Raw genomic sequence first — 24,486 nt, 5'->3', positions numbered from 1 at the left:
GTCAGGCAATGCTGCATACTATCACCTCTATTATTTAACGCTTATTCTGAAGAGGTAATGCGAGAAACTCTGGAAGATGAAACAGTCGGCATAAGAGTAAATGGAGTCTTAGTTAACAACATCAGATATGCAGATGATACAGTAATAATAGCCGATAATTTACAAGACCTGCAAATACTCATGAGTAAAATAGTACGGTGTAGTAGGGAGTACGGACTCTCTGTCAATATCAAAAAGACAAAGTTTATGAGAATTAGTAAAAACAACCATAATACTAACGAAATCTTGATAATAGACGGCCAGCAGATCGAAAGAGTAAAAAAGTACACTTACCTAGGGACACTTATAACCGAAAATAATGACTACACTGCAGAAATCAAAGTCAGAATCGAGAAAGCACGTTCTAATTTTATGAAAATGAAAAAGGTCCTATGTAGCAAAGATTTAACAGTAGCTCTTAAAGTATGCCTAACAAAATGTTACGTATATAGTGTACTATACTATGGACTGGAATTATGGACGTTAAATGTAGAGACAATGAGACGACTTAACGCCTTTGAACTGTGGACGTATAGAAGAATTATGAGGGTTTCCTGGGTAGATAGAGTTACGAACAATGAAGTACTGAGAAGAATAGGTAAAGAGAAGGAAGTTGAACTTACAATTAAAGTAAGAAAACTACAGTACCTCGGACATGTGATGCGGGGCGAGAAGTATGGCATCCTGCGACTCATAATGCAGGGAAAGATAGATGGCAGAAGAAGCATCGGCAGAAGACGAATTTCATGGCTGAAGAACCTGAGAGAATGGTTTGGATGCAGCTCAAAACAACTATTTAGAGCTACTGCCTCAAAAATTAAAATAGCTATGATGATTGCCAACCTCCGTAGCGGAGATGGCACCTGAAGAAGAAGAAGAACTCTTTAGAGCAGCGGTAGATAGAGTAAAGATAGTGATGATGATATCCAACCTTCGATGGGAAGCCGGCACTTAAAGAAGAAGAAATACATACAATGAGATATGATGATTAACTATTAACAAAAAAATGAATAAAAAAATTTCTTTTCTCCGGTAACTTGAATGAACATGTTGTTTTAAGATTTTATTTATTTTTTTGGCTCAAATTATTTCTACACTCACCGGCACAAAATTCCGCCACCCATAATTTTTTATTTATAACTAAGTTTGACAATTTATAACTTCATTATTTGTACTCCGATTTTCAAGATTCTTGTATAAGTTTGTAGGTACATGTTTTCATGTCGTTTGCTATTATTACGGTAAAAAAAATTTTTTGCTTAGATGGCATTATACGGGGGTGAATGGAAGCGTTGTATTTTCTCCTAACTATAAAAAATTCTGTGGAAAAATTGGAGGGCTGATTTTGTTATATATTACTTTTGTATTATCCTGGAGGTATCCCTAAGATTTTGTTTTTTTAATTACCCGAATATCTCTTTTCTTTTAAAAATTGTAAAAAAAACACTGCTTTGAAGGTTTGCTTAATTAAATTTATCAAACGCACTAAAATTAACATCACAAAACAAAATTAACAACAAAACAAAACAATTCAGTAGAGGGTATGTCCTCCTCTCGCACTGCGATGTTTTTGGCATCGAATAAAGCGGGAAACATACCTACGCGATCACGACGCGATAGCGTTCACGATGGCGATCGCGGTTCGACTCGTCTCAATCAAACAAGTGGATCAGCACATACTTGCCGCGACCTGCTGGCGATCAAAGGAATTTGTGCGGCGCGGCGTTCTGACAGCCGTCGGCATCGCGGCAATATAATTATTAGTTTAGCGTTCAGCAAATAAAAATGGATATCGAAAAACTGGTTTGGTTCTGAAGATATTTCCTTGTGGCATTTTTATAATCAACTATTTTCAATGGGAAATAAGCCACAATTTTACCAAAAAAATGATTTTATTAACGTTTCGACGCCCAAGTCGAGTGTCATTGTCAAAATACAAAATAATACTAAATTAAACAAAAATGTTGTTGCTTAGTAAAAAATTCTTCTAATAATTTATTTAATCTGACTCATTTATATCGGCAATTCAGACATATATTATACATTTTAAAGTAGAAGACTTTAAAATGATATTGCCAATATTGTTGAGTTGCGTTCCTGGGACGACTTTACTAAAAGATAGTTTATTTGATTACATGATATCAACTCAACCCAACTCAAGAATATCCGCCACAAAAAATCATAGCATGTGATCTGTCTTTAAAAAGACAACCACATGCAACGGTGGCAGTAAAATTCTCGCGCTAGAGACTCCATAGTAAATCACGAGGGAAAACCAGAAAAAACCTCGTGATACTATCCCGACATCGTAGGTAGTTGGGCTTAAATTAAGTTTACTCTCAAATCTAATACCACATTCCGACTTTAATATATATGCTTTTTTAAATTATAAATAATATTAATAATACATATATATTATATACATAATACTAAAATATAAAATATGTACTAACTCGATTAAAAAATGAATATTTTTTAACCATGAAAAAGTGAAGAAAAATCGAAATTTTTTTCAAATTTCCGTAAAATCTTTTTTCTTGAGGAATTTTTCACTAAAGGTGGAAAATTGTCACGTAAGAAACTTTTATTTTTCAAATGCCGTACGATATTTTTGCTTCAGAGATCCCAATCCTGAGATTAACTGTCCGCCATCGGAACTACTTTTTTTCGAGGCCTCAACTTTGGCGCCCTCTACAATATTAGTGTACGTGAATAAATAAAAAGAGATATATTTTTTATATTCCCTAAGAGTTAGATATTAATATGTATTATTACTCCAAATGTGTTATTACTCCATGGAAATAAGTCAAAAATATACCATGTTCAGGGTACTTGAACAGCCAGGTTGCAAATGGGTTTTTTATCTACTATACAGGGTGTTTCGTTAATAATTGTCCATATAGTAACTGGAGAAACCTTAGCACAAAATACGAAGATTTAACCTAAAACACTTAAATAAAATGTTGTTCCTTACTGAGTTACAGGGTGTTTTATCTAAAAATTTAAAAACTATTTTTGCTCAGCATTTTAAAACTGTTCGACGTATCCTTTTCATACTTGGCAGAAAGTGCGGCTACTAGACACCCTACTAAATTATGATAAACAAACGTTTCTAGCTACTACCAGAGGCGTACGACAGGGGATGGTGAATGGTTGACCCTTCTCAAATTCTACGCCACTGAAGGAATTACTATTTTAGTGCCATTTTTAGATTCTACCATACTTTCTACGTAAATAGTATACTCTTCATTGATAACGGTAAAGTGATTAGTCTTCGAGATATTTGAAGTTAAATATGGAACTGCACAGTTATTTTGATTAATTTATGATATGATTCATATGATTAAAATTTAAAAATTATTTGTACCCAGTACTTTAAAGCTATTTGGCGTATCCTTATCATACTTGGCAGACAGTGTAGGTACTGGACACCCTACTAAATTAAGATAAATAAACGTTTCTAGCTACTACCAGAGGCGTACGACAGGGGATAGTGACTGGTTGACCCTTCCCAAATTCTACGCCACTGACGAAATTGCTATTTTAGTGTAATTTTTTTATTTTGTAATACTTTTTATGTAAATAATATACTCTTCATTCGTAACGATAAAATGATTAGTTTTCGAGATATTTGAAATTAAAAATGAAGCGACACAATACACTGATCAAAATAACCGTGTCGTTTCATTTTTAACTTCAAATATCTCGAAAACTAATGACTTTATCGTTACGAATGAAGAGTATATTATTTTCATAGAAAGTATTGGAGAATCCAAAAATTGAACAAAAATAGCAATTTCGCCAGTGGCGTAGAATTTGGAAAGGGTCGACCATTTACTTTCCCCCGTCGTACGCCTCTGGTAATAGCCATAAACGTTTGTTTAACATAATTTAGTAGTTTGTATAGTACCTATACTTCCTGCCAAGTATGAAAAGGATACGTGGAATAGTTTTAAAATGCTGAGCAAAAATAGTTTTTAAATTTTTAGATAAAACACCCTGTAACTCAGTAAGGAACCACATTTTATTTAAGTGTTTTAGGTTAAATCTTCGTATTCTGTGCTAAGGCTTCTCCAGTTACTATATGGACAATTATTAATGAAACACCCTGTATAACTAATACATTATAAATAAAAAATTCGGACGAGAATTTTATTTATTAACAAGTAAGGGTCAAAAACGGCAGTTTTTTCGTTTACATCGCTACAGGTAATTAAATATATTATTTAGAGCAGCGGTTCTCAACCTTTTTGAGTGATGTACCACCTACAGTTATTTTTATTATTTTTGGTATCACCTATATTTTTAAATTGTATTATCAATACTTACTAAGTACTACTATTTTAATTTTTTCTGTGTTTTGTGTACCACCGCCAATAATGATATGTACCACCAGTAGTACATGTACCACAGATTGAGAACCTCTGATTAGAGTATTCATCTTTTAGTAGATGAGCAAAGATTTAAAATGACAGTTTTTGAATTTTGGTCCGATCATTTATTGCTTCGGAAATTGCAAAATAAGACTAAAATTTCGAAAATAAAAAATTTGCTATAACTTTTGCAAAAATGAACTTAAAATTTTGACATTACATGAAAGGTTGACTCAAACAGTCAATATAATGCACAAAAAATATCAAGACGATTCGTCAATAGGTAGTTCAAATTTTATTCAATTTGTTTATCCCAAAGAGCTTTTTTTGCAATGTTATTATTCAGAAAATAATAATGATACAGCAATTCTGTGGACATTATAAGAAAGAAAAATACTTCTATTTTCAATATATTTAAAAAAATCTGGGCATGAAGATAACTCAAGATGGAACACTCGATGCTGCTATAAAAGACAGAAACATACAGGGTAGAAAAGCCATATCCATGATGAACGGCATTCTGTGGGACCAGACAATATCTAAAGCGAACAAACAGCTCATATACAATAGCATACTTAAAAGTATAATCACATATGGCAGTGAAGTTTGGCCACAGAAACAAAGAACGGAGAAAATGCTACTAGTAACAGAAATGGGCTTCTGGAGAAGAGCAGCAGGCAAATCAAGAAGAAATCGGATACCAAATGAGAGTATACGAGAAATGATGGGAGTCACACATACAATAATTGATGACATAAAAACAAAACAACTAGTATGGTACGGCCATGTACAGAGAATGCCAGATGACAGGATCCCTAAGCAGATTTTGGCGTGGACACCACAAGGGAGAAGAAAAAGAGGAAGGCCGAGAAGAAGCTGGAGGGAGGGAATTGAAAAAGAACTAGAGGAAAGAGAAATCCCTCCAGGTCTATGGTTAAACAGAGAAGAATGGCGGTTAGGAGTCGGAAGGCGTCGGAGAACGCTGTAAACCGATAGTAGTAGTAGTTTAAAAAAATCAATAAAAAGTAATTTTTATCATTCCGAAAACATTTTACTCAAGTAGAGTGATTTTTGGCTTATAAACAATTTGAATAACTTTGTTAATATTGACTGTAGGCTAAATCTACTTTGGGATTTGAACAGCTGGTATTTTTACACGAATTTTCAAAAAAAAACTTTTTGTCTAGGTTAATTACGGTCAAAGTTAGCCACTGTTTTTATTTAATTCACAGCTACTTTGTTTATAACAATTAAGAGACCTAACTAGCGCTAATGACCGTAATTAACATAGGCGAAAAGTTTTTTTTTGAAATTTCGTGTAAAAATACCAGCTTTTCAAATCCCAAAGTAGATTTAGTCTACAGTCAATATTAACAAAATTATTCAAATTTCTTGTAAGCCAAAAATGACTCTACTTTAGTAAAATATTTTCGGAATGATAAAAATGATTTTTATTGATTTTTTTTAAACAATTTGAAAATATAAATATTTTTCTTTCATGTGGTTTCCATAGAATTGCTGTATCATTATTAGTTTCTGAACAATATCATTGCAAAAAAAGCTCGTTACTCGTTGGGATAAAAACATTGAATACAATTTAAACTAAATTGACGAATCATCTTGACATTCTTTGTGCATTATATAGATTTTTTCACTCAACTTTTAATGCAATATCAACGTCTTAAGTTCATTTTTGCAAAAGTTATAGCAATTTTTTTATTTTCGAAATTTTAGTCTTATTTTGCAATTTCTGAAGCAAGAAATGATCGGATCAAAATTTAAAAAATACCATTATAAACCGTTGCTCATCTACTAAAAGATGAATAGTCTAAAAATAAAATATTTAAGAACCATATTTTTACCTGTAGCGATAAACGAAAAAACTGCCATTCTTGACCCTTATTTGTTAATAACTAAAATTCTCGTCCGAACTGTGACGGGCATTTTTGTATTTATAATGTATAATATATAATCAGTTACTCGTTTTACCCTAAGGTGTACGAGAATTAATCCCAGGGTTACCCCTAAGAGTTTACACTTAAATTTCATGTACAAATTTTCCCCACTTCTTTTTGTCTCTTGCTAATATTTTTGCTTCTGTCCACGTTTTTCCTCTCTTCTTAAGTGTGTCTCCAATCACGTCATCCCATGTTTTTCTTGGTCTGCCTCTTCCACGTTTGTGTTGAATTCTTGCTTCCCACACTTGTTTGACTGGTCGGTTGTCATTCATTCTCTGCAAATGTCCCCACCAACTTAATTGTTTATTTTCTACAAACTCCAACACAGACGGAATTTCTAATTCTGCTCTGACCTCTACATTTCTTATTCTATCTCTCCTAGTTATCCCCTTGACCTTACGTAAATATTTCATATCCATCGCTTGTATTCTGTTTTTTCTCTGTCATTAAGGACCCATGATTCAGACCCATAAGTTAGAATTGGTCTGAATATAACTTTGTATACATTCATCTTTGTGGCTTTTGATACTTCTCTTTTACTTATAAATCCTTTATTTAATGCATGGTATGTCCGAGCCGCCTTCTCTATTCTGTCATTTATTTCAACATTATGTTTGCCTGTTTCTTGTATAATTACTCCCAAATAGCGATACTGCGACACTTGCTCCAGTTCTTCATCTTGTAATTTAATTTTTAGATTTTGTTGTTCATGTGATACTGCCATTACTTTGGTTTTACTTTTATTTATCTTCATCCCATTTTCTGCTAGTATTTCGTTCCATATTGTAAGGTTTTCTTGCAAAACTGTTTCACTTTCTGCTGTAATGACAATATCGTCTGCAAATGCACATTCCGTGAATTCTATTCTCTGAAGATTTTTAAATCCTACATACAGCTTTCTTTTTATTTTATTGTTACACTGTTTCAGGATATTATCCATAAAGATAATGAATAGTAAAGGGCTCATTACACCACCTTGCCTCAGACCTTCAGCGGTTTTGAAACTAGTATTTATAATGTATTAGGTATATAGTACCCAAAAAACCCATTTGTAACCTGGTTAGTCAAGTGTCCCGACAAAAACCTTATTTCTCTGGACTATATCCTTGCCTGGGGAATAGCCCGATATTCCTCTACCAGGGCCATAACTGTACCAAATTTTCTGGACGCCTAGGACACGGCGAATAGCTATTTTTAATTCATCCCATAAATGCTCAATAGAATTGAGATCTGGGCTGTATGCGGGCATTTATAATCTTATCAATCCAACCTCTATTTAAGATATTTATGTTTATGAGTCAAACGGTGCGGTGTTCTTATTTACAAAAAATTGTACAGCTCTTACAAGAAAAGAGATATGCGGATAATTCAAAAAACGAAATCTTAGGAATATCTTCAGGATAATACGAAAGGAGTATGTAACAAAATCAGCCCTCCAATTTTTCCACATAATTTTTTCAAATTAGGTGAACTATACCCCCGTATAATGCTATGTAATCAAAAACATTTTTGTTACTGAAATAATAACAAACAACACCAAAGCATGTACCTATAAACTGATGTAAGAAGCTTGAAAATCGATGTAAAAACGATAAAGTTATAAATTGTCAAACTTAATCAAACATTTTGGGTGGGGAATTTTGTGCCTGTGAGTGTATTTTATAGACAAGCTTTCGCTAACAAGATGATAGTGACGACTTTATTGAAGGATAGTTCATTCATTCGATTACATGAAACTAACTTTATCTCGAAAGTACCTGTCAGAAAAAAAGATAGCATGTGATTTATCTTTAAAAAGACAACCTCATCCTGTTATAACACTAAAGTACTCCAGCTAGTAATTATATTGTAAATCATAAGGAAAATCAAGGAAAAAACTCATGTACTACCCCTACATGGAAAGTACTTGGTCTTACATTTAATTAACTCTCAATACTAACACCAAAATCTAATTTTTATAATTTTTTATAAGGAAATACGTATTAAATAAGACTTACTCAGAGACCATATTGACCATAGCCGTTGTCTCATCAGGTTCAGGATCAGAAGAACCACTCTGTTGCTGAGACAATGAACGGTATAACGGTGAATTGATGAATCGTGGATAGCTGTCCCTGTGCATCAAAGTGTAAATCTGCAGTTGTGCCTCTTCAAACATCTGTGGGGTCGGCTCGACCATATTGCGATTCACAATTTCACGTACTCTAGCGTCCAATGATACCTGAAAAATATGCTGTTTATAGGTAGGACGCACAGAAAATTTACGAAAATTTCAAAAACTAGCATTTTGGGCCGATTCTTGTCCCTGAGGATATGGAACGATTGCGCCGATTTCACCTGAGGTATTACGTTCAACTGAGGCCACGATTGTGCCGAACTAACTCGGTCACTAAGGCTACGGCTCCACGGGCGAGAAATTGACGCTAGCAGTAGCAGTAAAATGAACTTAAGGTTCCGCGGAACGGAATAGGAATAGCCGAACTGTACCGACTACAGGACTTGTGCGTAGTCGGTCCAGTTCGGCTACTCCCATTCCGTTCCGCGGAACCTTAAGTTCATTTTACTGCTACTGCTAGCGTCAATTTTTCGCCCGTGGAGCCGTAGCCTTATTCCTGGGTATAATTGCGCCGCCTCACGTGGTGACGTAATATCTTAATGTCTTCCTTGGATAAAGAAAATGAAAATAAAATATAAGAATTTATGTAAGAATATAGATTTACGCACTTATACAGGGTGTTTCATTGGAAAACGGAAATACTTTAATTGTGAATAGAGGTCACCGAGGCGGTTCTAGGTATACTACATTTTTTGTCATACCGACTTTTATAACTGAGTTACAGGGTGTTTTAACGATTTTGCCAATTTCTTTCCTAAGCCATAACTTTAGAACCACCCTGTATATTTTTTTAATATTTGGTACAACAGGTATTATTAACTTCTAGTTATAAATTATTAAATTTAATGAACAAATACTAATTTTAAAAATAATCAATACTTATTTACGACATTCGAACGACCCACTTACAAATCACAACAAAAATCCAGGTCCGGATTAACAAAACAATATAAAGTAATTGTAACCTTGAAACAACACCCTCTATATTAAAATTTTCAAAATCCGTTTGCACATAGGTATGAAAAGAGCACAAAAAACTAAGTTTAATCGTTCGCTTCAACTTTTTGGCCAGACAATTTAATGAATTTAATTTTGAAATTATGTCGAAATTTTTAAGAACTCTGGGAACTCATAATAAAAATTTCGATATAATTTCAAAAATAATGTCAATAAATTGTCTGCACAAAAAATTAAAGCGGGACATTAAACTTAGTTTTTCGTGCTCTCTTCAGGTGTGCACATGTATTTTAAAAATTTCAATATACAGGGTGTTTTTCAAGGTCACAATTACTTTGTATTTTGTTGTTAATACGGACCTGGATTTGAAAATTTGAATATATTTAATTTCAAAATTAAAGTTAATAAATTTTTGCACAAAAAATGAAAGTGAACCGATAAACTCGGATTTTTGTGGTTTTTTCAAATGTGCAAACAAATTTTGAAAACGTCAGTATACAGGGTGTTGTTTCAAGGTCACAATTACTTTACGTTTTTTTGTTAATCCGGACCTGGATTTTTCTTGTGATTAATAATTGGGTCTTTCCAATGTGGTAAATAAGTACTTATTCATTTTAAAATGAGCACATATTCAATAAATTTATTAATTTATAATTAAAAGTTAATAATACCTGCTTTTTAATGTTGAGTTCTTAAAAAATTCAATATAATTTCAAAATTAAAGTCAAAAAATTGTCTGGCCGAAAAATCGAAGCGAACCATTAGACTTAGTTTTTGTGCTCTTTTCAAATATGCAAACAGATTTTCAAAATTTCAATATACAGGGTGTTGTTTTAAGGTCACAATTACTTTATAATTTTTTGTTAATCCGGACCTGGATTTTTCTTGTGACTAGTATGTCGGTCGTTTGGGTTTTGAATGAGACATATGTGTACCAAATATTAAAAAAATATACAGGGTAGTTTTAAAGTTATGGCTTAGGAAAGAAATGAGCAAAATCGATAAAACACCCTATAACTCGGATATAAAAGTCGGTAGGGCAAAAAATTTAGTATACCTAGAACGGCCTCGGTGACCTCTATTCACCATTAAAGTATTTCCGTTTCCCAATGAAACACCCTGTATTTATAAGTATAAAACATCTTTTATGGCTGGTTGCACCAACAGATCTTAAGCTTAAGACGTGTCTTAATCTCAGCTTACGAAAAATGCGCGTTGCACCATTAAGTCTTAGATCAATTTTCAGCTTGCCACAATGGATTGCCACGTGGATTGCATAGATAAGAATCGAAAATTATGGTGCAACGTAAGTGAGACTTAAAGTGACGCTATCAATAAGCTGAACTGGGCTAAGCTGGAGCTTAAGATTTGTTGGTGCAACCAGGCATCACTATTTTTAAGATGTACACCTATATTTGAGATATACACACTTATATTTTAATTAATTAGTTTAAAGCTTTAATTAAGTACCTAGTTATCGTGCTGTTAAAATTACCTCTGCTGCTGGCGCAATCGTGCCCATAGGTTAAGGACCCTTTATCGAGAGCGCATTACAGCCAGGTACCATCGGCGCAATAATCCCCTATCGATCCCTAAAGCAGGTAGTTAAATATATGAAGTCATCTGGCACTATCCGCTCCCCAAATCACCCAACCAAACAAATTTGACAGCTGTCACTTCGTAACACGTACTGGCTGCGTTTAGTTGTGCGATTTTACTACACTTTTTGTACAATTTATTTCTATAATTCAAGTGATTTTTGAGAAAGGGCAGTTATGAATATGCCAGAGGAAGATAAATACTCAATATTGGGACATTTTTTTAATTCATACCCTTCTAGAAAAATGAAATAAAATTGAAATATGAAAAAAGAAAAACTCTACGAAATAAAGAAAAATGAGCTACCTTGGTCACATACATCATCATCATCAATGGAGCTACAGCCCTATGAAAGAGCCTCGACCTTCCCAAGTCTATTAGGCCAGTCAGTCCTATCCATTGCCAACTGTTGCCAGTTTGCTGCTCCTATTTTTCTCCCATCCTCATCCACACCATCCTTCCATCTGAGTTTTGGCCTAAACCTATTTCTACTTCCCACAGGTTGTGACATAAGGATTCTTCTAGAAGGGGTTGTTCTGCTATGATCTTGCTAGATGTCCTGCCCATCTTAGTCTTCCTATTTTTATAAGAGATACTACGTCTTTACCACCAAATATATGTTTATATCTCTGGTAAACCTCGTAGTTGTACCTCCTCCTCCAAACACCATTTTCACAGATGCCACCGAATATTCCTCTGAGGATCCTTCGTTCAAATATTAGGTGGTTTGTATCTGCCTTGGAGATGGTCCATGTCTCCGATCCATATGTTAACACTGGTTTTATAAGGGTTTTATATATATAGTTATTTTTGTTTTTTAACTTAAGTTTCTGCTTCTCATACATTTTGTCTACTCAGTCCAAAATAGCATTTTTTTGCTAGGATTATCCTTCGCTTGATTTCTTCCATCATAACGTTTTCCTTGGTAATCAGGGAGCCTAAGTATGTGAATTTGTTCACCCTCTCATAGGTAGAGTTATCAACCGTGAATTGGTGACCAATGTTTCTGGCTCTCTTGTTGGGTGTTGATTCCATCATCTTAGTTTTTTCCTCGTTTACTTGCAGGCCCATATTTTTTGAGGCATTTGAGAAAGTGGTATACATTTCTTCTAGCTTGCATGTTGTTCGGGCAACTAGGTCCACGTCATCTGCATATGCCAAAATTTGGGATGATTTATTAAAATTATTTCCTCTGTTGTCTATTCGAGCATCTCTGACCGCCTTTTCCAGAGCTATGTTGAAAAGAAGACACGCCAGCGCATCTGACTGTCGCAACCCAACATGCGTTTCAAACGCCTGTGATTGTCCGCCCTGTATTTCAACTTTGCAAACAACTTTACGCATTGTACCCATAACCAATCTTATAAGTTTATCAGGGATGTGGAATTCATCCATGGCTTCATACAATTTATTTCTTAGGACACTATCATAGGCCGATTTAAAATCTACAAAAAATGGTATGTGTCGATATTGAATTCATTGGTTTTTTCCAGTATTTGCCTTAGCACAAAAATCTGGTCTGTTTTTATTCGACCAGGCCTAAAACCACTTTGGTATTCTCCAAGAAGCTCCTCTGAATGTGCACTTAGGCGACCATATAAGATACTTGAAAATATTTTGTAAGTTGTGTTAAGGAGGGTTATTCCCCTACAGTTTTTACATTCCAATTGATCACCCTTTTTGTGTAGCGGGCGAACGATTCCAATACACCACTCTTCCGGGATTTGTTCCTCGTTCCAGGCTCTCAGTATTATTTTATATATTTGATTAGTCAGAGTAGCATCTCCACATTTAATAAGTTCCGCTGGTATGCCATCACTTCCTGGAGATTTATTATTTTTTAGGTGTTTTATTGCATCACATACTTCTTGAGGTGTAGGGGTTGTGTTATAGAGGTAGCACCTTTTATCGAAACAACCACATCAAGCGTCATAGACGGGAGATGGTTCTTGATAACTGGTCCTCATAAGACAACTAACTCTCATTTATGGCTCCACGTGCCACACCCCGGGCAACTGCATTGGTCTGCAGGCTAAACTAAGTGAGGGTAGCCAGATATGGCGATAATTTCACCGAATGATTGCCGGTATAAGCAATCTTCCACTTACCGACCAACGGCTTCGGGCGAATGAGTTAATAAGTGGTAGGGCACTCTTTTGTCCTGGGGTTGAGAAATCGACCTCGAAGGCGGATGAACAAAAAAAAAAACGGTCAACGGCATAAGGATGTAGAAGGCAAGGGGAAACCACTACATTAAAGATCATATACGGATATCCCTAGTACAATTGTCATGGCTGTACAAAAAAGTAACTCTGTTACTGATCATGGATATCGGAGACCAAGATCCGGCAGGGGAGGCAAATCACAGATAGACCACAGGGCCTCTCAGGTCGATATCAAACGAAATCCCTGTGAAATACCCATCAGTAACACATCGCCCAAAAAGAAGACTAAAATCGACAAAAAGTGCATGAAGATAGGCACGTGGAATGTTAAGTCAATATACCAAGCAGGTAAAGTCCATAATGTCATTCAGGAAATGGAAAGACTTAACATAAAAATATTAGGACTAAGTGAGACCAGATGGCCCAATTCAGGTGACATATTAGTAGGCCAAACAAAGATATACTACTCTGGTAATGACAATGACCCAAATCACTGGAACGGAGTAGCGATATTAGTTGATAAAACCATCCAGAAATTTGTAACTGGCTTCTTACCCATCTCGGATAGAGTTATGATGGTAACACTCAAAACAGCCCAGTCTAGAGTCAATATAATTCAAGTATATGCTCCCACAGCAGATAAATCGAATGAAGAACTCGAACAGTTTTATAACGAATTACAACAAGCTTTAGAAGTAACCAAGTCTAGAGACGTTACAATAGTAATGGGAGATCTAAATGCAAAAATCGGTAGAGGAAGTCAAGGTGATTTTATTGGAAACTTTGGACTGGGCACTCGTAACGAGAGAGGAGAAAGATTGGCTCAATTCTGCCAAGAGACCGATTTTATTGTCACGAATACTTATTATGATCTGCCGACCAGGAGACTCTATACATGGAAATCACCAGCAGATAACCAACATAACGTCATCAGAAACCAAATTGACTACCTTATCATCTGCAAACGATACCGAAATTCCATAAAATCAGTAAAATCATACCCTGGAGCTGATGTGAGATCAGATCACAACCCAGTTGTAGGAAGGTTTAGAATTAATCTAAAGAAGACTGTGGTTAAAACTAAAGTAGAGACGATACAAGTATCTCGTTTGAGAGATCCATCAACAAAAGAGCAAGCCACACTAAAAATTAAAGAAGAGCTCACCAAAATAGAAATTATTCCTACTGAAGATGCGAACAGGAAATGGCACATGTTAAAAGATGCTCTTATCCGCACATGTGAGACAACACTAACACCTAAACTAATTAAGAATAAAAATGAATGGATGACCGAGGAGATTCTAGATCTCATGGAAGCAAGGCGATCTTATAAAACCAAAACAAAAACATGTATAATATTATACACACAGAAATAAGGAGAAAGATCAGAGAGGCAAAGGAAAGATGTTATAGTGACAGATGCGCAGAGATTGAACAGTTGGTAGAGAAACATGATAACTTAAACCTTCATAAGAAAATTAGGGAAATAACAGGCACAAATATTAAGAAAAAAATCAAACATACTGCTGGATAAAAACGGCAAAATAATTATAGACGTCGGTGAAAGGCTTAAAAGATGGCAGGAATATATTCAAGAGCTATTTAAAGACGAACGGACTGAGATAGTACTAGAGCAGGAAAAGTTCGACAACGGCCCAGACATAACAGAAGATGAGGTATTAGAGGCGATAAAGCGAACAAAGAACAACAAGGCAACAAGTCCTGACCAAATACCTGTAGACATAATACGGTTAATAGAAGAACAGCAAATTGGAATATTGGTCGACTTATTTAATACAATATACAGTACAGGAATCATTCCCAGAGATTGGCTGCTGTCAACGTTCATAACACTGCCAAAAAAACCAAACGCAAAAGAATGCCAAGACCACCGGATAATAAGTTTAATGAGTCATATACTCAAAATATTTTTAAAAATTATACACCGGAGAATACATAACAAACTTGAGCAGGACATAAGCTACACGCAGTTTGGATTTAGAAATGCAATGGGAACGAGGGAAGCCCTGTTCGCTGTAAATGTACTTGTGCAAAGGTGCATGGATGTTAATCAGCCAGTATATATGTGTTTCTTGGATTACAACAAAGCCTTCGATAAGGTCAGACATAACCGCCTTATCGAATTACTTGAAAAGAAAAACTTAGATATGAGGGACATCAGGATCATTAGTGCTATCTATTATAATCAGATAGCTGTGGTAAAAGAGAACAACGCCTTTTCAAATGAAATACAGATTGAGAGGGGCGTCAGACAGGGCTGTGTCCTGTCTCCTACTTTGTTCAATTTGTATTCAGAGGAAATAATCCAGGAAGCACTAGAAGACCTAACCACGGGAATAAAAGTAAATGGCCGACCAATCAATAATATACGGTTTGCCGACGACACTATTTTATTAGCCGAATGTCTTGAAGATTTACAACAAATGGTTGACAGAGTGGTAGAAGTCAGCCAAGAAAACGGATTGTCCCTAAACACAAAAAAGACACAATTTATGGTAATCACAAAAGCTCAGCAGCGCCAAGAAAGCATAACAATACATGGAGAACAAATTAAAAAGGTTGAAAAATATAAATATTTGGGTACAATAATTAATGAAACTAATGAGTACACAGAAGATATTAAAGCAAGAATAGGACAGGCAAGAAATGCTTTCAACAAACTGAAAAAAGTACTCTGTAGCAGGGACATTACAATTTCTTTAAAGATAAGACTTCTGAGATGCTACGTGTTCTCCGTATTATTCTATGGGTTGGAGGCTTGGACATTAAAGAAGGATGTTTCGGACAGATTAGAAGCTTTCGAGTTATGGGCCTACAGAAGAATATTAAGAATAAGTTGGGTGGATAGAGTCACGAACATCGAGGTGTTGAGAAGAATGGGAAAAGATAAAGAGGTTTTAAATACAGTTAAAGTCAGAAAACTACAATATCTGGGACATGTTATGAGGGGCGAGCGTTATAACTTGTTACAATTAATAATGCAAGGAAGAATACAGGGTAGAAGGAGTCGCGGAAGAAGACGCATCTCCTGGTTAAACAATTTGAGAGCTTGGTTTAATTGCACTTCTGCTGATCTCTTTAGAGCAGCGGTATCGAAAGTGCGAATTGCCGTGATGGTTGCCAACTTTCTTAGAGGAGATGGTACATGAAGAAGAAGATACTTCTTGAATTTATGGAGGCTCTAATGGTGTATTGTTGCTTGCTCCTGGGGGTGGTTGATTTGGATCTTCTACTTCGATAGTAAGTAGTTCTTTATAGTGTTCCACCCACCTTTTCAATACTTCTTCTTTTGTATTGAGTGCGCCTCCTTATCCATACGTAGTCTTACCTTGGTTTGAATTCCTTTCTTGCATTATTCAGAGTTTTATAGAATTTTCTTGTTTGGTTTTCCTTTTTTAATGCCTTAAGTTCTTCCAGTATTCTATTTTCATAAATTCGTCACATACTAAGACAAGAAAAATATAAGTTGATGTGATTGGTTATACAAGGAAAAGTGGAAGAAAGAAGACGACCGGGGAGACGACGCATGTCCTGGTTGAAACATTCAAAGCAGTAGAGTAGGAAAACAACAATAGAACTCTTCAGAATCGCTGCAGACAGAGTAAAAAGACACCATGAACCCAAATGTACAAAAAATGAACATATATAATATTTATAATAATTTATATATACTTAATATATAATTTGAAAAAAATAGCACTTATGTCCTTTGACCTACATTTTTAACAATTAACTACTGACGTGACTGTTTCATGACGTAGACTCTGACAACCGGTATGTCATACCGCTGCCTATTCTCCTTTGTTTTCAATATTTTCAATAATATCAATGTATTTGTTTTTTACATCACTACGAAATAATTATTCACATTGCTTCCAAATAAAATAAACTTTATTTTTTCAAGAAAATTACGAACGCTTGCATAATATTAAAAAAATGGTGGAGGTTCTTACAATATCCTTTATAACCTGAATTACAAAAATACTTGGAGTATCGATAACTAAAAAATAGTAAAATAATGTTGAAAGCAGTTAGATAGAACAACCAGTGGCGTAGCTGAAGATTGCGGCCCCCTCCCCCCGCGACAATTTTTGTGGGCCCCCGTATTATAAACATAACGACAACTAATAACAGTATAATTACTAAAATATGTGTAAATGACAATATTTGGCCTTTCTTTAAAAAGTCTTCATTAGTTAGTGTTAATAGATTTTTTGGGAATAGACATAAAAACCTATTATACATGTATCTTAATCCGAAATCCGACAAACACAAACCTATTAGTAAGTTGTTGCAATATTATATCTAAATTTATATTGAAAACATTAACTACAAAACTTTTTTTGCTAAAAGTTATTTTTTCGTCGCATCTGAGCTCATCGTAATAGTTATTTATGAAACAGTTCGTGAAGTATGCTTTTTGCGAACGCACGCGATTTTTAGAGCACGAGCGACAACGGAGCGACTGCTATACATCGCGTAAGTTCGCAAAAAGTACTTCACGCATAGTTTCATACAATATTTTATCTACGATAAACAAATAAAAAAACTGTAACTCTTCGTCACTGGAACTCATTTCTAATCTACAATTTTTAGAACTTCGACATTTAAAAATCCTAACTACTTTCAAACCACAAAACTGTCAAAAATTTTGTTGTAAGTCATTGCTCATATTGTCATCACCATGACAACGCGTAAGTTAAAGATATTTGATTATATGAAAGTGTGCCAAAAAACCCATTGAAAGTGTGCGAAATCGTAAATCCCATTTAAAATACATTGTTACTTCACGTACACTTTAAACCCTTCACGCACTGCTATCTATAATGACAGTTTTCACAAACTAAAAACTTATACATAATATGGCACAGAGTAGATAAAATTATTTTATACGTTTTATCCGTTTATTTTTAAATTTCGGTATAATACCCCACTATTCTGCTACTCCTGCTTTTGCTAAAGTTTCGGAAAACGAATTTCTCATTTCTAGAAGATTATCAAGAGTTTTTTCAAAAAGTTGAAGGGCGACCGTTAACTCTGCCGTTTAAGATTGCAAAAGTGTTGATGTTAGATTAATAATGTTAAGTATTTTAGATTAAATAGTAATGTTAACGACAAATTCAAAATTATTCATATGCTCTAATAATGCATTAACTTATAGTTTTTCATCGTTTTTTAGATAGCAATGAAATTTTCGTTAAAGATTTCATTACTTGTCCGAAAGCTCGACGCTCGAAGCGATGACAGCATCATGTCTGGATGACCACCGGGTTTCACATATAGACCAGGGCGCATCTGTAAAAATAGTACATTTGGACGTTGAGAGGTGACTCAAATTTTTTTGCAGAAATTGCTTGAAAATAAATCCAATAATAATATTTGAGTTATCCTCCCTCTCAAAAAGGTCCGGAACATTGTTTAAATAATCAAAATGTCAAAAAAATTAAGGAAAAATTCGATTTTTTTCTTGGTTTTTTGATTATAACTTTAAAAGTATTCATTTCCGAGAAAAGTGGTACTGATATAAAAGTTGCGTATATAAATTTCCTACAATATAGAATTGGTTAAAAATTTAAAAAATAGTCACCCTTGTTACAAAATAGCAATGATTGCGAAAAAACCATACAAAAACAAGTATTCGCATTTTACGTTTTTAAACCATTTATTCTACACTTCGAGTTTGGCAAGCGAGGCGAGAGGTCGTGTGGCAGGTGTATTGGCGATAAGGTAATTTCGAATTCGAAACCTATCACAATAAAAACACCGGTTTTTTAAAAGACCTATCGTTATCGATAATCGTTAAACTTAAAAAGCGTTCTTGTGCGAAATAAAAATAAACTTCTAAGTGTATAATAATAATATTTATATTAGTGCTGAGGTTAACATTTAATTTAAAATGGCCAGTGGCGGAACAGGAACAATCCGAAAGGAAACCTATAGAAAGAATGAAGAACTATCTGATAGTGGCGACGAAGAATCTAAGAAGAAAAAATATAAAGAAGATAAATTATATTTTGAAAAGAGTAACCTGACGAGACGAACACCGAATAAAAGCAACGACACAAATGAAGAGATGATAAAAATGATGCGGGAAGTTATGTGGAAAAATGATGAAATGATGGCAGAAATAAGAACCATACGGAAAGACCAAAAAGAAACGATGGAATATATTAAGGAGCTGAAAGAAAAAAACGAAAAATTGGAAGAAGGTTTAAAAATGGCAAACAATAGAATAGAACAATTGGAAAAAGATAGACGGAGAAATAATATAGTATTAAAAGGCCTAACACTAGATGCTACCGACGGAAAGCCTATAAAGGAGTCAGTAGAACACTTCATAGGAAGAAATCTGAAATTAGAGGTCAGACTGAGAGGAGCGGTGAAGATCGGCGACCAAATCTTTGTAGCAGAAATGGAAAACCTAACGGATAAGATGAGTGTACTAAAAAACAAAGGAAAACTGAAAAATCTACAGGGACAAAAGGTGTATATAGAATCAGATTTAACAAGAAAGGAAAGGGAAATACAAGCAAAAATTAGGAAAATGGCAAAAGAAGAAAAAGACAAAGGTAATACTACGAAGATAGGATATATGAAACTGGAGATTAATGGAAAGGAGTGGAAATGGGACCATAATAAAGAGAAACTTATACTAACTCACAGAAATATCGGGGAAGGGACTTCAAAAAACTAAAAGAAAATAATGAGACCGGACCCACAACAATGACAACCAAGGCAATGAATGGGAAAAGCGATAGGGAAAAAGATGATGCAAAGGTAAACAAGGATGAAAATAGGAAAAAGGGGAAAGCTAGATTGCAGAAAAAAGGAGAGATAAAAATGGGAACATGGAATGTGAGAAGCATCAATGGAAAAGAGGAAGAACTGGTAGAAGATATGATAAGACAAAAAATAGAAATACTAGGAATAACAGAAACGAAGATGAAAGGAAAAGGTCTTAAGAAAATACACAAAGGATATTGGTTACTTTGGGTAGGAGCGGATACAAAAGAGAGAGCAAAAGAAGGAGTCGGGATAATAATTGCACCGAATAGACTACAACACGTTATAGAAGAAACATATGTTAACCAGAGAATATTATCGGTGAAAATTAAACTGATGGACGAAGAAATATGGACAATAATAACAGCCTACGGAGTAAATGAAGATGCAAGAAAGGAAGAGAAAGATAAATTTTTCGAGGAGCTCCAAATGCAAATTGATAATGGGGAAGAAAACATAATTGTAATGGGAGATCTAAACGGTAGAGTCGGAAACAACAACAGCGGAATAGAGGAGTGCATGGGAAAAGAAGGAGAAGAAATGCTAAACAGAAATGGTGAAAGAATAATAGAAATATGTATGGAGAATAAACTAGTTATAACAAATACAAAATTTAAACATAAAGAAGTACACAAATACACGAGAGTACAAGACAGCAGAAACGAAAAATCAATCATAGATTACTTTTTGGTAAGCAGCAACAAATGGAAAAGAGTACAGGATACGAAAGTGAAAAGAGGCTCGGAGATTGGCAGTGACCACCATCTAGTAATAATGAGAATGAGAACAACAGAGGAAAAAGAAGAAAAGAGAAGAAAGGTAGTAAATGAAAAAATAAAAAGTTACAAATTAAAAGAGGAAATATATAAGAAGAAATTCCAAGAAAACTTAGATAATACTTTGAAAGGTAGGGCAAAAAATACAAATATAGAAAAAAAATGGGAATATCTAAAAACCAGCATAATCAAAGCAGCTGAGGAAACTTGCGGGAAAGCAAAAATAGCAAACACTAACATGAGGAGAACAGAATGGTGGACGGAAGAAATACGAGAGAAAATAAAGAACAAAAAAGACAAATGGAAAAGATACCTAAGCACAAAACACCCGGAAGATTACGAAGCATATAAAGAAAAAAGGAAAGAGGTTAAAATAGCGGTGAAAGCAGGAAAGGAAAGGTCATGGGAGATATTTGGACAAAAAATGACAAAAAATTATAGGGAAAACCAAAAACTCTTCTACGGCGCATTAAAACAACTCAGACAAAAGAAAGAGCACACGATGCCGAATATAAAAGACAAGAATGGAAACGTACTAACAGAAGAAAAACAAATAATGGAAAGATGGAGAGAACATTTCAAAGAGCTAACTCATGTAGACAAGGACAACATAGGGGAGATACAAGAAAGGAATGAAGAACAACAAGTGGAATCCATAACAAGAGAGGAATTAGAGAAAGCAATAGAAAGAGTAAAACTGGGCAAAGCACCAGGCAAGGATCATATCACCCCGGAAATGATAAAATTCATGGGGACAGAGGGAATGGATAGCATGAAAGAACTAATGAATGATATCATAAATAGAGCAGAATTACCAAAGGACTGGAAGAAAGACATTATATTACCAATACACAAAAAGGGAGACAAGAGAAACTGTAATAATTACCGAGGTATCACCATATCAAGTATCCCTGGGAAGGTATTAGCAAGAATACTAGAGACAAGAATAAAAACACAAATAGAAACAACTATGGACGACACACAGTGTGGATTCAGGAAGGACAGAAGCACGCAAGACCTAATATTCACATTAAGACAAGTAAGTGAGAAGGTAATCAAGAAAAATAGAGAGATACATATGTGCTTCATTGACCTGGAAAAGGCGTTTGACAGAATCCGAAGAAAGGACGTTTGGAAGACACTAACAGAAAGGGGAGTCGACAGACACATAATAGAAGTAATAAAGGATATGTACAAAAATAATACAAATACAGTAAGAACCAATAACGAGGAATCCAGAGAATTTTCTACAAGTCAAGGCGTCAAACAGGGATGCGTGCTGAGTCCACTGCTATTCTCAGTGGTACTGGATGAAGCGATAAAGAAAGCCAAGAGAAGAATGAGAAAACTAACATTAGGATACTGGCAAATGAAACAGACTCAACTATCGGAGCTACTATTTGCAGACGACATGGTATTGATAGCAGAAAACAGAGAAGACTTACAGAACAATCTTGAAATCCTAGAAGAAGAACTATCAAACATAAATATGAAAATTAATACAGAGAAAACAAAAACAATGATAATTTCAAATACGAGGAAGACACACGCAATAGAATTAGACGGGAAACAACTAGAGCAAGTGGAATATTTTAAATACCTAGGAGTAATAATCGAATCAAATGGTAAACAAGACATGGAAATAAACGAGAGAATGGGACGAACAGGAAGCTTATTTAACACTATGAAAACAACATTTTTTGGGAAAAAAGGGATACCGGAAAAAGTAAAAACGGCAGTCGTTAAATCAGTAGTTAGACCAACAATCATGTATAGCAGCGAGACATGGACATTGACGGGGAGACAAAAATCCAGAGTCAATGCTATGGAAATGAGGTTCCTGAGGAAAATAGCAAACAGAAAAAGGACAGACAAAATACGAAACGAAACAATTAGACAAAACCTAAAACTAGAACCAATCAATGAAAAAATAGTAGAAGGACAACTTAGATGGTTCGGGCACGTGTGTAGAATGTCGAACGAGAGGCTAACAAAACGAGTGTTCGAAACGAGAGTGCAGGGGAAAAACAAAAGAGGGAGACCAAGAGTTATGTGGGTAGATGAAATCAGGAAAGAAGTCGAGAAGAAGGGATTGACATTGGAAAGTGCAAGAAACCTAGCGCAAGATCGGAAAGCATGGAGACTACAATGCCAAACTCAACTCCACCAGCCTTACACCTAAAGGTAGAAAGGCTTAGGACTAAGTAAGTAAGTATTCTACACTTAGGACCTTCATATTTCACCCAGAAAAACTTTATGATACAGTTAAATAACACGGTAAATTTCATTAAGATCGGTTCAATAGATTTTGCAAAATAAGTTTCGCAATCCAGCTTTCGCAAAAAAAATTCATTTTTTCAAAATGTTACAAGGCTGCAAATAAAGCAGATAGCAAGTTGAATTTTTTTTTGCTTATAGAAATGTACTGTATCTTTCATTTGCAATTTTGCAGAATTAAAATCGATTAACACCACGGCGTCAGGAATTTTTTTAAATAAACAATAATTATTGGTGCTACGCGCAGGACAGCGGATAGTTTGCTCTGATTGGTCATTCCAATGACCTTTGATAATGATTGATACATTCTAATTTTTATTACATTTCGATGTAAATAAATAAATTTGTTTATTGCAAAATAAAAACACATACTCTATCCTTTGAAATAACACTTTTATTAGCAAAAACTTTCTTTGTTCATATATTTTAACTTAGAGGATAAAAGTTTATTATTTTTAAATATATGCAATTGTTTAAACAATATTTCACAAACAATAATAAAATTAGTTTGATTTTTGTGGAATTAAAATATTAAAATATAACAAAATAGAGAGTAAGAAAATAATATATTAGATAAAGATTGGAAGAAATTTTGGTGGAAATCAACTTGTGTGAATTGAACACCGCTGTCCTGCGCGTAGCACCAAAAATTAATGTTTATTTAAAAAATTTCCTGACGCCGTGCAATGGTTGCAATTGCAAATGAAAGGTAGAGTACACTTTTATAAGCAAAAAAAATGCAACTTGCTATCTGCTTTATTTTCGGTCCTGTAACATTTTGAAAAAATGAATTTTTTTTTGCGAAAGCTGGATTGTGAAATTTATTTTCCAAAATCTATTGAACCGATCTTAATGAAATTTACATGATTGTTTTACTGTAACTTAAAGTTTTTCTGGGTGAAATATGAAGGTCCTAAATGTAGCATAAATGGTTGAAAAACGTAAAATGCCAATACTTGATTTTGTATGTTTTTTTTCGCAATTATTGCTATTTTGCAACTAGGGTGACTATTTTTTAAATTTTTAACCAATTCTATATTGTAGGAAATTTAATTACGCAACTTTTATGTTAGTAGAATTTTTCTCGAAAATGAATACTTTTAAAGTTATAATCCAAAATCGAAGAATAAATTTGAGTCACCTCTCAACGTCCATGTCAAAACAGATGCGCCCTGGACTAATAACCTTTTAAGTGTTGGCAAACGCGATGGATCCAAAGTCATAATAGTACATAGTAATAGTACTATCTTCTATTTTTTAATACTTGCACTAAAAAAAACTCCTGTACACCAGCAACGGCATCATTCAACACTAGGTTCAGGTTGTGTACGAAAAGGTACTTTGATTGTATAAATTTTAAAATTTCATTTACAAGACCTTCTGCACTTTGGTCTAACATGCGAATAAATCCCAAAAAACTTT

At 34.5% G+C, this 24,486-nt stretch overlaps 1 protein-coding gene across 1 annotated transcript in view; it reads right to left on the bottom strand.

The window, feature by feature from the left end:
• Positions 1-24,486, bottom strand: part of LOC114342587 (regulator of G-protein signaling 17) — a 224,723-nt gene that overhangs the window by 52,279 nt on the left and 147,958 nt on the right. Inside the window, exon 6 of the mRNA XM_050641366.1 lies at positions 8,368-8,591. Within this exon, the coding sequence (XP_050497323.1) occupies positions 8,368-8,591 (224 nt within the window). The remainder of the gene's footprint in view (positions 1-8,367; positions 8,592-24,486) is intronic.

This window comes from Diabrotica virgifera, chromosome 10 (genome assembly GCF_917563875.1).
Source record: "Diabrotica virgifera virgifera chromosome 10, PGI_DIABVI_V3a".
NCBI lineage: Eukaryota > Metazoa > Arthropoda > Insecta > Coleoptera > Chrysomelidae > Diabrotica > Diabrotica virgifera.
This window is presented reverse-complemented; position numbering and strand designations above follow the sequence as displayed.